The sequence below is a fragment of the Canis lupus genome, chromosome 26, assembly GCF_003254725.2.
Source record: "Canis lupus dingo isolate Sandy chromosome 26, ASM325472v2, whole genome shotgun sequence".
Classification (NCBI taxonomy): domain Eukaryota; kingdom Metazoa; phylum Chordata; class Mammalia; order Carnivora; family Canidae; genus Canis; species Canis lupus.
In genome coordinates, this window is record NC_064268.1 from 19498092 (window position 1) to 19515960 (window position 17869).

At 50.9% G+C, this 17869-nt stretch overlaps 1 protein-coding gene and 1 long non-coding RNA gene across 7 annotated transcripts in view; one reads left to right on the plus strand and one right to left on the minus strand.

Moving 5' to 3' along the window:
* The window catches only part of KIAA1671 (KIAA1671 ortholog), a 202050-nt gene that overhangs the window by 167523 nt on the left and 16658 nt on the right, over positions 1 to 17869 (plus strand). For all 6 annotated transcript variants that reach the window (XM_049102034.1, XM_049102032.1, XM_049102035.1 and 3 more), the window contains 2 exons: positions 13656 to 13774; positions 16969 to 17224. In XM_049102034.1, the coding sequence (XP_048957991.1) occupies positions 13656 to 13774; positions 16969 to 17224 (375 nt within the window). The remainder of the gene's footprint in view (positions 1 to 13655; positions 13775 to 16968; positions 17225 to 17869) is intronic.
* Positions 5808 to 17053, minus strand: LOC112676743 (uncharacterized). Its single transcript, XR_003146693.3, has 3 exons — positions 16932 to 17053; positions 16194 to 16475; positions 5808 to 5967 (listed from the first exon to the last, which is right to left on the minus strand). It is a non-coding gene; the product is annotated as an uncharacterized LOC112676743 (long non-coding RNA).

The following is a 17869-nucleotide window of genomic DNA, read 5'->3' on the forward strand; positions in this document are numbered from 1 at the left end:
CTTGGGCGAGTCACCAGAAGTGGGGGTGGTGGAGCTATGTGGGGACCTCCAAACATGCTCACCACGACAGGTCCTGGTGGAGACGGCTGTGTCCTGCCGGGGAGCCGTGCTGGAAGGTTCGGGCACCTCAGGCAATGGAGAGACACACCCAGCCTCCCGCCTGTTCATCAGGCTCACACTTATGTGTCCGGGCTACAACTCTGTCACCTGACAAGTCGAGCTCCAGCCTGAAATAAACATGACAGGGATGTTTCGACGTGTGATGTTTAAAAAAAAAAAAGTCAAATTTGGCGTAGACTGTTTTAAGAATCCCTCCGAAAGGAGCCAAGTCAGGACGGGCGGGAAGCCAGTTCCATGAGGAGGAAATGCTAGGAAGCCTGAGAGAACTATATATTTATATAGAATTGTACATTGTTAACATTTTTTTTTAAATCGCTAAACACAAACGTGACAAAAAGAGGTAGAAAAAACAATAGGTCTCCTTCTCTCCCCTTACCCCATCCCCGAGTACCCTTTCCAGAAACAAGTATTATTATAGTTTTCCTGTGTCCTTACCAGTATCCTGTGCATTTTCACATATTCACATATATTTGTGTTTTTACATATATAAGAATATATTTTTTTTTCCTCACAGACAAATGGCAGCCCGCTCCACCTGCTTTATTCATGTGCCAGTATAGACAAGGAGGGTATTTCAGATCAACGCATATACATCTGCTTTATCTCTTTTAACAGTTAAGTAGCATTCCATGTTATGACTGTTCTATCATCTGAGTTAAACACATTTTTAAAAGATTTATTTATTTATTTGAGAGGGAGAAAGAGAAAGAGAGGGGCAGAGGGAGAGACAGTTCTTTTTTATTTTTTAAGATTTTATTGATCTATTTGTGAGAGATAGAGAGAGAGGCAGAGACACAGGCAGAGGGAGAAGCAGGCTCCTCGCGGGGAGCCCAACATGGGACTCGATCCCGGGACCCCGGGTTCACTCTCTGAGCCGAAGGCAAATGCTAAACCACTGAGCCACTCAGGTGCCCTCTGGGAGACACAGTCTTAAGCAGACTCTGTGTTGAGCACAGAGCACCATGTGAGGCTTGATCTCATGACCCTGAGATCACGATCCTGAGATCACAACCTGAGTAGAAACCAAGAGTGGCACACTTAACCAGCTGTGACACCCTGGTGCCCCTGGCTTAAACATTTTTAAAAAACCCAAATTCTCTTTTCCCTGGGCCCATCCTAACCTTAGAACTATACACCTTTTAAATAGAAGCTTAAGCTTAAAAGGAAACTGAATTTGTCTGTTTCTATGCAAAGTATATCTCAGTACTTCTAGAATGTTCTATGCTCCTCTCCCTGCCTTGTCTCCCCCCAGCCACAGGAAGGTTCCTGATTATTTTGGGCATTGTCTTCCTTCCCTGGATCAATCTTTCCTATTTTGCACCTTAAAAAAAAAAAAAAAAAAAAAAATCCACTTTCACCATTAGCGCCCTGAGCATGGTGTTTTAGAACAAAGGTTTGTTTCTAAAAGTAATAAAAATGAAAATTTAAGGGCATATGTAAAAATTGACAGTCTTATGATACATCATGGGTTTGAGTAAACGGTAATATCATTCACAGACATTAGAGAGGGGGCAGGGGATCATGTATGAGTTCACTCATTCATTCATTCATCCATCGGTTATCAGTCACTCCCTGACCGCTGTGGCTGTCTCAGCTTGGCCCTGGGGTTTGAGGGTGAACAGACCCCAGTGCCTGCCCTCAGGGAGCTCACAGTTTGTAGGAGACGGTCAAACAAACAGTAAGCACAGCCAACCTGTTAAGTTCTGTGATGGGCTGAGCATGGGGGCCCTGTGGGCCCCTAGAAGAGTTGGAGCCCTGCTGCAGATGGAGACCGTCGGGAGAGGCTTCCTGGGGTAGGCGATGCTGAGCTGTGTGTGAAGGACACATTCCGAGCCTACCCAGGGCTGGCACTGGCCAGTTGCTGACAGACTATACCAAGAAGTCTCCCAGACAGGCATTTCAACAGGAGAACAGGCCATAGACTTGGAATCTGACCACCTGGGTTCGAATTGGGCTCCTGTGCTCATTCATGGGACCCTGCGCAAATTGCTTCTCTCTGTGTGCTCCCTTCTCTCATCTAGAAAGTGGGATACTAATAGTACCTGCCTATTAGGATTGTGGGAAGGACCAAATGTGGCAGCTGGGCAGGCAGCAAGGGCCATATAAGTGTCTGTTGGTGATGTTACTATTCGTCTGGGAAATGGGGCATTGTTAGTATCTATTTTGGGCCTTAAACTGGATGATCCACGTAAGAAATTGACTTGGTGCTGAGCACATAGTTGGTGCTCCTTAAGTGTTCATGGTTATTACAACTGTATTTCTCTCTTGCCCACCTCCGACATCCAGAGCAGGGCCCCAGGGTGCCCATGGGCTCCTTGGGTCTGGGGGAACCCCGCCTCTGAGGCTGACGAGAGCCTGGGCCCCCCTAGCCCACCTGCCATTTCTATGTATAGCCTTGGAGGCCAACGGGAGGGTCAGGAAGCCCTTGCTCTGGAGTCCTGCGGGCATTCCCAGCCGAAACCAAACACGCCTCCCAAGCACCAGCTGCAAACGTGTGTTCCTGTCACTTTGGGTGACGCACTTGTCCCATGGAGACAGCATGTCTCTGCCAGGCCCATCATCTTGCAGCCTGCACACCCTGATCAGTGGCACGGCCCTGGAGGGCAATAGGTCTGCTGGGCAGAGCCGGGGCCAGCTCATTGCATTTTGCGGTAGACAGGAGCAGCTGACTCATGTCCAGGTCGAGGGAAATACTCTGGGGTCTGGTTTAGGCAGCTTCAGCTCTCAGCTAAGCGGTGGAAGGGACTGTTTGGCCTCAAGAGGGCCTGATAGCGCAATATTAGAGTGTTTTTTAAAACAATGTGTTTTGGGGGAGGGGGAATCAAACCAAGGACGTCACCATGATCATCTGGCCAACCGGCAGCTGTTCAGCACTTACCACACTCTGGGTATGTGCAAGCTCTCGCCAGATGTTTCACAGAACCCTCCCCCGACCCCTCAAGCATCCTCCCCACGCCCATTGTACAGATGGGAAAGTTGAGGTTTGGAGATGTTCCGTCACAGCTAGCAAAAGGCAGGGCTGGATTTGCCCCTTTCTGTCCAGTCTTAGGACCTGTCCTGTCTCCAGCTCGACAGAGCCTCGGTGGGGGAGGTTAATGTCACATCTGCATCCTCAAAGTTTGTGGTTTCGATCGCTAATCACCAGGGACTGCTCACTTATCATGGAGTGTTGGTAACAGCTGGTTTTATTCAAGCCCCAAGCACGAAGAGCATCATTTCCTCATCAGTTAGGTGGGCGAAACTGTTGGAGGTGTGAACCATCCAAGCAGGCGCTCGTCTCACGGGGAAATAACCAAACCCTCTTCACTGGGAAGCAGCGAACAGTTCGCACAGGCAGGCTGGGTGGACGCTGGACGCCGGCCCGCGGCAGAGGTTCGCCCTCAGGCTGTGAGGGGCCACTGAGACCCTCCATCCTGGCCACGGACTCCCTGAGAGAAGAAGCCGAGGCTCAGAGACTGGAGCGACTTGCTCCAGGTGGTCGAGAGGGGAGCCACAGCCGAGACTAGTGCCTGTGCCCGTGACCCCGGGTCAGGGAATGGAGTCTGGCAACAGGGGTGTCTCTGTGGGCGGAGCCTAGAGCCACAGTCCAGGTGGGACCCCCAGGCCCAGTACACATCGTCCCCCACTACTGGGTCACTCTTGCCGTGTGTCTCTCTGTGTTTCTCAGCCGTGGTTACGTTCCCTCGGTTTCCTTTGCTCTCTCTGTGCTGCGGCTCTCTCTGCTTCTGTGTGCCTGTCTCTCTGTCCTTTGCTCTCTCTACCCTCCCTCCTTCACCCCAAGCTTGCCACCAACCTCAGAGATGACCTCAAGACCTTCCTGCCCCACTGAGTGATGCCTATGGAGGGTCCCCAACAGATTGCGACCAGGTGACTGGCCCACGCCCTGAGCTACCCCTACCCAGGCCCCCTACCCAGGCCACCATGGCATGGGTATGGTAGCTACCCCTACCCAGGCCCCCCACCCAGGCCCCCTACCCAGGCCACCATGGCATGGCCACAGCTGGCCATAGCAGGCCACACCTGGCCACGCCCGGCCATACCTGCGCTGTTCTTGAAGCCCATGAGAGGGGTCAGCAACTGGTACGGGACCATCGGACCAACTGTCCGTGGGAGGTGCCTCCCCCCCACCGCCATTGGGGAGGGGCAGGGGAAGGCTGGCGTGGGCTGCAGCCCAAGGTGGCATTGTGGGCTGCAAGGAGTCCACAGGGAGGGGCACTATGGGAGGTTTCGCTGGCAGCACTGGGCGCGTTCGGAGGGCCCTGCCCGGGCCCGCTCCCCGTCCAGTTCCTTCTGACCAGTCTGCCTTACCTTTCCTGCCCTTCCCTCTCCTCTCCTTCCCATCCCTCCTTCTTTGTCCTCCCTTCCTTGTGATTGACTGAGCGCTCACTAAGTGCCAGGTGCAGCAAATAGGCACTGTGAATCCAAACGTGAGAAAATGCAGGTCATCCCGTCAGGGAGATTTTTTTTTTGTCCTGGGACAAACAGGTATCCCACGAATAATGCAAGTGGTGAGAATCACCAGCCAGGGGCAGGCCTCGGAGGGAAAAAACCTGGGCTAGAGGAGCCACCCCAGGAGCCTGAGCTTATGCCATGGCACCTGGCCAGGCATAGGGTTATCCCGGGCAGAGGGAAGAGCACACGGGTGCAGGACTATGGTGTGCAGGTGCACTGTGGGTTTGGGTGTCACTGTGGCCACAAGGGAGCAGGTGGTGACGATGAGCAGACCAGGCAAGGAGAGTGGGTGCTGGATCTTGGGGTTCAGAACAGGCTGCAGTAAGATGGACAGTGCTCTTACGAAAAGAGCCTGGACTGGAGGGTACAGCGTGGATGTGACAAACTGGAGGACCCAGCCCATCCTTGACTGGCCACCCCCTTCTTCTCCCCATCCTGAGGCTGAGACTCCACGATGGGTGCCACTAGAGATGGACTGTAGTGGCAGGCACAAGACAGGGAGTTGTGACACCTGGGTGCCAGGCCTGGCCAGGCCTTCCTCCCTGTCTCCAGACCTTGGTTTTCTCATCTGTAAAGGATCATGGAGGCAAGCTCTCCATGTCAAGCCAGAGCCAGGATATGCAGCATGAGCTTTGGCCATCAAACAAACCCAGGTTCAAATCCCAGCTCCACCACACCTTGTAACTGCATGACTTTGGGCATGTCAGGTTGCCTCTCTGGGCCTCAGTCTCCTCCCCCATAAAATGGGTCTGTGGCATTCTTACCGAATAGGGTTGTTTGGGACCATCAGATGGCAAAATGAAGGGCACATCACCCACACTCAGGAGTGTTAGCCCTTGATATTATTGTTACTGTTATTTCTCAGTCATTGTGCAAGAGTGGCCTTAGCATGAGAGAGGAGGGTGCTGCGGGCCCTCAGAGGCAGAGCCGGAGCAGGTGTCACCCAGCCAGCCCCACCCCCCAGCACAGCTGAACGTGTAGAGTTGCAGAAGGGGGAGGGGAGCGCATCTTGAATTGCTCAGAACTGCTCTGTCAGCCTTGGGCCGTGGAGCCCCGTCCTGACTCTGGGTTCTTTCCTAGGCAGATGTGTCAGACACCCCAGAATATATGCAAGCGCCGTATTTTCTCTTTTCCCCATCCCCTCCCTAACTACATTGCCTTTTCTGGTTAAGAAGCTCGCACCTACTCACTGCAAAAAAAAAAAAAAAAAAAGGTTATTTTTGGAAACACCCTCCTTCAACAAATATTTATTCAACAACTACCATAAGCAAGGCACCATTCTAAGAGCTGGGGTATAGCATTGGAGGGAACAGTCCCCATTTTCTTGTAGCTGTGAGTCCAAAGGGTATAGGTCAGAGATCAGCAAGCTGCCTGTGGCCAAATCCAGCCAGCTACCTGTTTTGTAAATAAAGTTTTATTAGAACACTGCCATACACACTCTCATACTGTCTGTAACCGCAGAGTTGAGTAGTAGGGCAGAGACTGAATGGCCCACAGAGCCCCAAATATTTACTATCTGAACCTGGGTAGAAAAAGTTGGCTGGGTTCTGATACAGATTAACAAGTAAAGATTTCTTATTAATTCTTCATTCATGGTGCATACAATATGATAGAACTGGAGGTGTGATTTAATTAATTTTTAAAAGATTTTATTTATTTGTTCATGAGAGACACAGAGAGAGGCAGAGACATAAGCAGAGGGAGAAGCAGGCTCCCTGTGGGGAGCCCGATATAGGACTCTATCCCACGACCCCAGGATCACCCCTGAGCCAAAGGCAGATGCTCAACCACTGAGCCACCCAGATGCCCCTGATTTAATTAATTTTATTGATTGTATTGTCTAATTATATGGGATATGAAACCAGAAGTTTGAATACTACACAAAGTCATCATCAGTAATAGCCCATTACTCCCACAGACAGTACCACTGGTAATGATATGCTGGGGGTGGGGAGGACCTCCCAGAGGTCTTCCTTTGCTTATACTCATTATACATTTATGTGTTTGTTTTTACAAAACATCATAACACATGCTGTTTTATTACCTTTTTTTTCACATTTGCTAGTATAAGACGGCTATCTTTTTCTAACAGCAAATATTCTTGCTGAACATCATTTTCCTTGGCTATTTATTCCGTTGTGTGGATATACCATGTTGTACTTCACCGATCCCCTTCTTACTGGGCATGTAGGTTATTTCCAGTGTGTCCAGTATTTTGCAATGAGATTTCCAGTATTTTGCAATATTTGCTCTCCTGCAGGGAGCATCGGTGTTCAGAGATCTTGGCAAGTGTGTCTAATGATTTTCTTGAGATAAAGTTCTGGAACCAGAATTGCTGAGTGAGGGTTATTCACGTTTTAAATTCGAGGATGTGTGTTGTGGCATGTTTAAACACACTCCTTAAAGGCGTGTGTAAGCCTGGTCTTCCCAGCACGGCTATTAAGAAGTTATGCTTTACGGGCTCTGGGTTGATGCAGTCATCTCTGCCTGTAGGACAAGAGCCCGACGTTGTCACCCATCCGAGGCTTGGAGGTTGGTGAGCAACTAGTCAGAGCAAGTGGTTTTTAGACGTGCCAAGTTCTTGAAGTTTTCAAGAGCATTTTCATGTACGTTTCCCTGTTGTAATGTACACTTCCTCCTCCCAGCCCTCAGAGCATCATGCGAAAGGTGGGGGCAGGTGGATGTTGGGGGCTGAGAGGTGTGCCAGGCCAGGGACGCTGCCTCCCGGTGGTGCCCCAGCACTGCCTCTCCCTCAGCAATTCCTTTTTGTGTGCCTCAGCTTCTCATCTGAAAACAGCCAACTGAGTGGACTCCAGAGTCCTCGCTTTAAATGACAAGATTTGATTAATCCTCATGTGACAGATGACAACTGAAATGTGGATGTGGGTGTGGGCATTGGGTGGATATCCATCGGGGCGCCCATCAGAAGAGATGGGGGGTGCTCCCTGGGATGGGTGCCTCTTGGTCATTAGTTTGTCGTGTGAGTGTGTGCAGACCACCTGGTTGGTATCTCCTCGCCTGCAGACAGTGTGGGTTTTTGTAGCAGCTTCTGAGGCAGAATGGAATTTGAAGAATCCTGCCTTAAAGCTGATTATAAATCTGACTTTTAGAAAATTTTTAGAAGAGTTTCAGGGCCTTTTGGTGGTTGAGCTTTGCTCCCTCGTAACCCTGGGAGCAAAGCTCAAGCTTTGCTTGATTTGAAGTGGTGCCAGGGTCTGCCAGAGGGAGGAGGCATGAATAATTTGCAGTGCACACAAGGTTACCAAGATACTCACCGGAAAAAAAGCGCTGATAAATGGCTTGCTTTCCTAAGCCTTATTTACAGGATGAATTCCCTTAGATAATCCTACCGCCCGATGACTCCAAACTTGGGGGTCTGTATTAAAAGAGTAGTGAACTGTGATGGCATTCAACCAAATACCTAACACCTACTCTGTCCAGAGACTGAGGCACAGAGAGGTTAAGTGACCCGCCCAAGGTCACACAGCTACTAGTAATGACTCCAGACATTCTAGCTCCAGAAACGGTACACATCCAAGGGAGACCGAAAATAAACAGGTCAATTATAATATATTGTGGGAAGTTCTACGGCAGTGCCATCCACCAGAACTTTCTGCAGTGATGAAAATGTTCTGTCTCTGTACTGTTCAATATGGTAGCCACATGGAGCCCTTGAAATGTGGGTAATGCCACTGAGGGACTGAATTCTTTGCTTGCTTGCTTGCTTGCTTGCTTGTTTATTTATTCATTTATTTGAAAGATTTTATTTATTCATGAGAGACACACACAGAGAGACACAGGCAGAGGGAGAAGCAGGCTCCATGCAGGGAGCCCGATGCAGGACTCGATCTCAGGACCCCAGGATCACGCCCTGGGCTGAAAGCAGGCGCCAAACCACTGAGCCACCCGGGGATCCCCCTATATTTTTAAATTTGAACAAATTTAATTTAAATTTAAATAGGCATATGTGACTAGTAGCTAGTACTGGCTAGTATTGAATAGCACAGATATAGAGACTTGAGATCTAGCAGATGGTTCAGGGAAGGCTTCCTGGAAGAAGAGCCATCAAAGTTGAAATCTGAAGGCTGTGATGGCAGCAGGAGGTGGCGGCTGCTCCAGCAGGTCTGGAGATGAGAGAGAGCGAGTGGCCTGGGGCACATGAGTGTGGCACAGCAGGTGGGAGGGCCTGGGAGGGGCAGGGATGGAGAGGCAGAACCCCATTAATGAAGGTCCCAGAAGCCATTTTTAAGGTGCTTGGACTTTACTCTGAGGGATGTGGGCTATTAAAGAGCTTTGGCAGGAATCCTGCAGGACCCCAATTCTGGTTTTGGGAAGTGTCATGGGAGGAGCTGAAGATAAAGGAGGCAGAGAGACCCTGGAGCTGCCAGAGGCTGGACAGAATGTTCTGGAAGGAGACTTTAAAGGAGTCGGAGTTGATTCGATGCAGGGGTGAAGGGGAGAGGAGTCAGGGGTGCCGTCCTTGGGAATCTCAAGTCTGCATGAGGCAGTGGAGGGAGGAGGCACACATCCCTGCCTGTGGGGATTCCACATCCCTGAGCTAGAATCCTGACCCTCTGCAGCAGGGCCCACAGGCAGGGATGGATGAGAACCTACCAGTTGTGGCTGACCCCATTAACACCCCACCCCACTTCCCTTGACTATCCAGAGGAATTCAGAGAGCAATTCCCTGCCTCCCGCCCCGATTCTACCCTAGGCATCCTCTGGGACCTTGCCCTTCTGATCCCCAAAGGCCCACCTGGACCTCCCTGCCTCCTCCCCGAGCACTGAAAGGGGGAGAGCTAAGAAAATGGTTTTGATCTCCTGGATCCTAAGCTTTATGGTTTCCAGAAATTATCTGTGGAGTCACTTGGCCAGGCCACAGAGCTGGAGCAGAGTGGAGGCAGCAAGCATTCCCCTTCCCCTGAGCTGTGACCCAGAACTGGCACCCATGTGCCTCTCACTGAGCTGAGCGTACAGGGGTGCACAAGCCCCTCATCCAGCTTGCAGCCATCTGCAAAGCACTCAGGACAGCAATGTCAGACCCACTAGAAGGAACCCTTAAGATCCAACCTCTGGCTTCTGAATCTGACCCAGGTAGGGGATTAAGTTAGGGAATGCCTGATTCTATGATACCTTTGAAAAACAGTGAGCATCTGGGAACGTGCTTGGATGACCACTTCCATTCCTGGGTTCCAGGGAGAATTCTGTTCAGGGTGCAGGGCTTCTGAGAAGGTCAGGTGATTTTTCTTTTTTTTTTTTTTTTTTTTTTTCAGGTGATTTTTCAAGGCAAAAACATCCAACGTTTCCCCGAGTGGTGACTGACTTCATCCCTAAAGCGTGCATAGAGCCACCCCCACACGCCGCCCGTGGGCTTAGAGATTGGGCGGACTGTCCCAAGTCTGGCTTGCTCATCAGAAGCCAGAGCCTTAAAAATATGCCACCCCTTGACCTGATGATTATATACTTAAGAATTTCTCCTGTGGGAATAATCACAGTGATGTGTCACTTTAGCCTCAAGGATGTTCGTCATGTTGTTGATTATAACAGTGAAAAACATTTAGCAACCTGAATGCCCAGCACTTGGGAATTGATTAAATGAACGTGCTGAGTCCATCCAGTGGGATCTTCTTCAGCCATTAAGGATGAGGCTATGGTTGAAGTGACCCAGGGAAAATTCTGAGCAGAGTATTGTCCATGGGTGACGGGTATTTTTCAAAGTGTTATTCTTTGTGCATTTCTATAATTTCTAAATGTTTTACAACGAACATGTATTATTTTGGTGATGAGAAAAAGCATTCTGCAGGCAGTGGCATTGGGTTGTTCAGACATTAGCTGTTATCAGGGTCTCCAAGTGTGGCTACTTAGCAGAGGTGGCTGAGGATTTTATTCTGAATTCACGCCCTTGCATATACCCCTCCTACAACATCCCCTTGAGCATCATGGGGTACACAAGTATCCCCAAATGGTGAGAGGAAGAGAATGGGGAAGGAGATGGGCATTGATTGGGCATCTCCTGAGTGCCAGGCCCTGTACTAGGAGCTGTCACGTGGGTCCTCTCATTGGCATCCGTGCCCTGAGGGTGGCCACTGTTTCCTCACTGGGTCCTTGTGTCTTCTCTGTGCCCCAGAGAGGGAGGTGAAAACTCTGAGGTCATACAGCTAAGTATTTCCCCAGGCGTGCATTCATTCCCCTGGACCCTATATGCTTGTTCTGCCAAGGATGGTTTCATAGAAGCTGTGAAAAGGTGTAGAGTGTGGACAAAGATGCTGGAACATCCCAACCTTGAAGGCTGCATCAGCTAGGTTACAGAATCTCAGGGGTTGGGTCTGTGCTGTGACCCCCCTCCCCACCCCGCCACCCAGTTCCCTGGTGCCTGGCACATAATAGGTGCTCAGTAAATTTCTGTGCAATCAATAACTTCTATGTCGAACTTTACCTTGTACAACAGTGAGTCCAGAGTAGGCAGGAAGAGTTCAGCAGGAGGAGAGATCACTGTGGGTTGCCATGGCTTTGACGAAGAAGGTGGATGGGTGCACCAGTTCACATTCCCACCAACAGTATAAGAGGGTTCCCTTTTCTCCGCATCCTCTCCAACATTTGTTGTTTCCTGCCTTGTTAATTTTCCCCATTCTCACTGGTGTGAGGTGGTATCTCATTGTGGTTTTGATTTGTATTTCCCTGATGGCAAGTGATGCGGAGCATTTTCTCATGTGCATGTTGGCCATGTCTATGTCTTCCTCTGTGAGATTTCTCTTCATGTCTTTTGCCCATTTCATGATTGGATTGTTTGTTTCTTTGGTGTTGAGTTTAATAAGTTCTTTATAGATCTTGGAAACTAGCCCTTTATCTGATATGTCATTTGCAAACATCTACTCCCATTCTGTAGGTTGTCTTTTAGTTTTGTGGACTGTATCCTTTGCTGTGCAAAAGCTTCTTATCTTGATGAAGTCCCAATAGTTCATTTTTGCTTTTGTTTCTTTTGCCTTCGTGGATGTATCTTGCAAGAAGTTACTATGGCCGAGTTCAAAAAGGGTGTTGCATGTGTTCTCCTCTAGGATTTTGATGGAATCTTGTCTCACATTTAGATCTTTCATCCATTTTGAGTTTATCTTTGTGTATGGTGCAAGAGAGTGGTCTAGTTTCATTCTTCTGCATGTGGATGTCCAATTTTCCCAGCACCATTTATTGAAGAGACTGTCTTTCTTCCAATGGATAGTCTTTCCTCCTTTATCGAATATTAGTTGCCCATAAAGTTCAGGGTCCACTTCTGGATTCTCTATTCTGTTCCACTGATCTATGTGTCTGTTTTTGTGCCAGTACCACACTGTCTTGATGACCACAGCTTTGTAGTACAACCTGAAATCTGGCATTGTGATGCCCCCAGATATGGTTTTCTTTTTTAAAATTCCCCTGGCTATTCGGGGTCTTTTCTGATTCCACACAAATCTTAAAATAATTTGTTCTAACTCTCTGAAGAAAGTCCATGGTATTTTGATAGGGATTGCATTAAACGTGTATACAGCCACTCTGGAAAACTGTATGGAGGTTCCTCAAACAGTTAAAAATAGACCTGCCCTACGACCCAGCAATTGCACTGTTGGGGATTTACCCCAAAGATACAGATGCAATGAAATGCCAGGACACCTGCACCCCGATGTTTATAGCAGCAATGGCCACGATAGCCAAACTGTGGAAGGAGCCTCGGTGTCCAACGAAAGATGAATGGATAAAGAAGATGTGGTTTATGTATACAATGGAATATTACTCAGCTATTAGAAATGACAAATACCCACCATTTGCTTCAACGTGGATGGAACTGGAGGGTATTATGCTGAGTGAAGTAAGTCAGTCGGAGAAGGACAAACATTATATGTTCTCATTCATTTGGGGAATATAAATAATAGTGAAAGGGAATATAAGGGAAGGGAGAAGAAATGTGTGGGAAATATCAGAAAGGGAGACAGAACGTAAAGACTGCTAACTCTGGGAAACGAACTAGGGGTGGTAGAAGGGGAGGAGGGCGGGGGGGTGGGAGTGAATGGGTGACGGGCACTGGGGGTTATTCTGTATGCTAGTAAATTGAACACCAATAAAAAATAAATTAAAAAAAAAAGAAGGTGGATGGGAAGAGGGAGGGGTGCAAGCAAAATTGCAGAGGCTGGGATGTATGAGGCTTGTGTGGGACCTAGTGAGGAGGTCTGAGAGGGTGGGAGGGGAGGGTTTGTTTGGGGTGGGGCGGGAGATGAACTGGAGAGGATATTTGGGGCTCAATTGCAAGGGGTGTTGGATTTCCGCTGGAGGACTATAGGGAGCCATCGAAGGGTGGTTGGGCAGGGAATGGGTGTTTAATTTGCCTAAGTGAACAAGGTGGGGAAGCCAGCAGTTAATTCATTTAATGGAGCTCCGTGGCTGCCCACTGTGTGCCAGCACTCCTTCAAGTGCCCCAGCCAAGGGCAGAGGCATCAACTGGGCAAGGGAGATAACTGAGGGATCCAGGCTGCCTGGGGTGCAGTACCCAAGCCTCCTGCCTGGGCTTGTAATAGGGCTGGCCGTGGGACTTCAGCGAGGTGGTGCGCAAACAGCTTGGTCGGTGCTGGGCACAGTGAACTGCTCCACGGGTGCTGTGTCGGAAGCACGGTGGTGGTGGGAACCCGGGGACGGGGAACAGCTGAGGGAGTGTGCTAACCAGGTGGACAAGTCCTGAGAGATAGAAGATGGAAAGAAGATTGTCCAGTCTGTGGTGCCAGGCGGAGAGAGGGGTCCTGAGGATGGGCAGCATGGTGCCCCGCAGGGGAAGGTGCAGGGGAAGGTGATGCCTTCATCCCAGTCTGCTTGCCTGTAGCACTGATGGTCCTGCATCATGCGGTGTCTCGGGCAAATTGGGACAGTTGACCACCGTAATGCCCACCCCGGACATTTGGACCCGTGTCTGAGCAGGGGAAGGGATCTGGGGTAGGTTTGAGTCGGTGGGGGGGGGGATGGGTTTGAACTGGGGGCGATGCCATGTGATCTGTGTCAGCAGGGACCAGGTTCCAAGCATTTTTCCCTGATCGACATCTCTCCCCTCTGGCTTGTCTCTGCAGGACCAGCTGAAGCAGTGTTTCTCCAGGAGGCCCCCCGAGGCCAAGGACACCGACACCCTCGTGCAGGAAGCCGACAGCCAGTATGGGACATGGACAGACCAGCGCCAGAGTGGGGAGAGGTAGGGCAGGCGGGGCTCCCGGCTGCATGCGCAGGGCGCTTGGATGGAAGGCAGTGTGACCCACGTGCCCCCCCACTTCTATATTACTAGAACCCATGTTGTCTGTAAGCATAGGAATAACCCATTCTTGTTGTAAAAAAAGAAATTTGTATAAAAAGCATAGAAAATTATTTTCAAATGATATATATGAAATGTCCAGAGTAGGTAAATCCACAGAGACACAAGTAAATGAGTTGCCAGGGGCTGGGGGTGGGTAGGTAGTGGCGGGGGGTGACCGATTCCTAAGTACCAGGATTCCTTTGGGGAAGATGTTCCAGAATGACCTGATGGTGATGGTTGCACCACACCAAATGTTCTAAATGTCGCTGATGGTAAACTTTATGTTATGTGTATTTTACAAGGAAAGAAGTGACAAAGAAAATGAAAACCACCTGTAGTCCCAGCACACAGATCATTCACGAAAGCATGAATACGTTCCGTTAGATGTCCGTCTAGACTTGTCTTCAGGATGTCTGTGTGTGTTTGCAGATGTAGGAGTGCATGACACATGCTGCTGTATAAACTATGTCTTGCATGTAATGTCACCACAGTTAAGGCTTATAGGGCCCTCAGGTGTCTGATTAGGACTGTGGCAGAAGCCTTGAGGTTTATCAAGTCCAGCCTAGATCCAGGAGACAAGCAGCTCTGGATTCCAGCTCCACCCTAGCTGCCGATGGGACGCTGGGTAAATTGGTGATGCTCTCCAGATTCGACGTTCCACCTCCATAGGAAGGAAATGATGCTTATGAGAACAGCCGGGGTTTACTGAGCACACGTGCCAAGCACTGTTATCAGCTCGTAAACATGTTAGCACTGAATCCTGCAGAGGCGAAGGCTGGGGCACCCCACCACATGGGGTTGTTGGGAGGGGAACCTGTGTGGCAGTTAGCATATTTCCTGGCACATAGTAGGAGCACCTATTCATTGCACCTGTTCGTTGTTTTAAAACTACAGTTTTTCTTGTACCCCTTGGGCAGGACCAAGCACAGTAGTGGCTTCGTGGACACCTGGGGTCTACACTGCTGTGTTCGCAGCAACCCACCTCTTCCCTAGCTGAGGCTCCACTAACAGGGTCACATGGCCATGTGACCTTGGTCAGGGTCCTATGGTCTTTTGAAGTCAGAGTGACCTGGCTGGACTCTGGAATGGCCCCCTGCCAGCCTACCCCCCACCCCCACCCCCAGGCCCTAGTCCTTGTGACTCAGTTTCCTTACCTGTGGGTGGCCTGCCCAGGGATCAGATGGACACAGCCCCAGTCTCCCACCTGCCTTTCCCTGCCTCTCCCAGCCAGGCGTGGTCACAACCCTTCACTGGGTTATGGCTCACAGCCCACGATGTTAAAGTCGGGTGGAGGTGGATGGAATTGAAAATGGGTACGAGGGCATCCCTGGGTGGCTCAACGGTTTGGCGCCTGCCTTTGGCCCAGGGCGCAATCCTGGGGGTCCCGGGATCGAGTCCCGCTTCGGGCTCCCTGCATGGAGCCTGCTTCTCCCTCTGCTGGTGTCTCTGCCTCTCTCTCTCTCTCTCTCTCTCTCTCTCTCTCTCTCTGCCTCTCCTGAATAAATAAATACAATCTTAAAAAAAAAAAAAAAAGTCACTAGACTTCACTTAGATTTCCTGCAAGAGCCCTGTGGACTGTGAGTCTGAAGCCAGGGTCTGCCCCCCCACCCCCGTCCTGGGCCTCCAGGGCCCCCGTGGCTCCCCAGCTGGCCTTTGGGCCCTGGACCTCGCCTGCGGGTGGCGCCCCCTTCTGTTCCCGGGGGGCACTGCCGCGCCCCCTCCCCGGCCCGCGTCCCGCCGGCCCCTGTCCCCAGCGCTGGGCAGCAGCGCCATCTGCTGCCCGTTTGGTGGTATTTCCCTCAAGTCTGGGCGGGAGGCGGGGGATTTGCTTCAGATCCACCCCACACCCCCACATCCTGGCCGTTCCCAGTAATAAAACCATCCCAGGGCCTGCAGAGCATGGACGTGCTGGGTCAGTGAAGCACCTGTACACGCTCCGCTCGGGGGTGCAGCTCGGGCGGCCTCCAGGGCCCCCTCCTGTCAGGGAGATAGTGTCTGCGTGCCCCCTCCCCCCACGCCCTTCTGCAGGGGTGGCTCCCCCGCGCTCTTAACTTTGATGTCTTTTTATGGGGAGGGGGCTTGTTAATTTAATGACTGAATCTATTTATGAATTTCTGTCCTATGTGGTTCCAGTTATCCAAGCTATACACTTCAATCCATTGCCGTGGGAGGAAATTCCAGAAGTAGGAGAGAGTCAAGGGCAGGGATGCTGGAGTCAGTTCTGGGCCCCCCCACCCCGGGCAAGCTGAGTCACATCTCTGTGCCTTGGTTTCCTCGTCTTTAGCGAGGTTAATATTTAGTTTCCTGGAGCTGATCCTACCTGGTAGCATCCTCGTGGCTGTAGTAGGATCATAGGGCGAGCCTCGCAGGATTGGGGAGAGGACCCAGTGACGGTGTGCAGCAGTGCCTGGCACGCAGTAAGTGCTCAGTAAATCTTGATTGAGTGCATGCACGAGTGGGTGGAGCGGGGCAGATTACCCTGCCTCCTGCCCTCACAGGCCACTGCCGCTGGCTTTTTGATCGACATCAGCGCAGTCCAACAGAAATACAACTCGAGCCGCAGATGTGAGATGTGGGTGACTTAAAATGTTCCAGTAGCCACCTCAAAAGAGTAAAAACGAAACAGGTGAAATTAATCTTAACACCTTAATTTCAGTAATAATATTTTATTGAATCCAGATCTGAAATATTATCATCTCTACATGCAATCGATATTTTACATTCTCTCTCTCTCTCTCTCTCCCCCTCTCTCCCCCCCTCTCTCTCCCTCTCCACCCCCAATGTTGGGAATCCATTGTGCGCTTTATACTCTGGGCTTGCCCCTACCACCTGGCGAGGGCTCAGTAGCCACATGTGACCAGTGGCCCCCACTCCTGCCCAGTGCAGGACAAGACTGACCCCTCCCCTTCCACACCTGTCCAGGTGTTCTGGAGGCACCGTGAACAGCGCCAGGCGGTGCCCAGGAAGGTTATCCTGCAGGGACGTTCTGCGTCCCCTAAAGCACACCCTGAACCTGCATCCTGCCACCTCCACTAGAAATTCAGTCGTGTGCAACCACCTGCACAATTATGTCTCCCTTCCTTCCTTTCTGCTAGTTTGGCTCCCGAGTCCCCGTCCCCGGACAGCAGTGCCACGTCAGCGCGGAAGCAGCTGCCCAGCAGCCGCTTGTCCTCACTGTCCTCCCAGACAGAGGCCACCTCAGCCGGGGAGCAGCTCAGCTGCTCCAGGGACCAGCGAAGCACCAGCATAGACCGATCCAGCACCGATTTGGAATCCACCGATGGGATGGAGGGGCTGCCCCCGCCTGATGCCTGCCCCGCGAAGAGGGTGGACGACTTCTCCTTCATTGATGTAAGTCGGTCATTGGGAGCATGTGTCGGCAAGAGTCATTTCTTCTTAAAGGGATGCTCTGGCGTCTCCCAGGGAATTGCCCCTCTCAGGGGTAGAATCTGTGTGCCAGGGACCCCTGGGGTGGGGTGCAGAGGGAACAGTCTTCAAGATGGGACTGTTGTCTGCGTGTAGCTTGGACCTGCCGCACGCCAGCTGTGTGTCTTGGTGCAAATGTCTTCACCTCTCTGAGCCTTGGCTTTCTCATCCACTGACCACCAGCACAATGGGCTCTATGACCTCAAATATAATCACATCTGGTCAAATTAAAACTGATCCTAGCTCCCACCTGTTAGGTAAGCAGGAAGTCTAGCTTCTCATCCCTGGGATGGGGAGACAGGGGTGCTGCCTGAGGTTTGCAATTCCAGGCATGCAGAGTCTGGAGTTCTGCTCAGCCCAATTCTGCTAGGTGTTCTCACCCAGGTCTTGCTTGGTGGCATGTGTCTCTAATGCCAGTGGATCCAAGTTTCTCTGTAAATGGGTAGTGACAGCTCCAGGAAGGGGGACCATTCAGGCATAGATAGCCCTCATGTGGGTCCCCAGGGGCAGCCCCCAGAACTCAGCTCTTCTAGGTCCCAAGCAGAGCCAGCCTCCAGGATGCCAGCCACC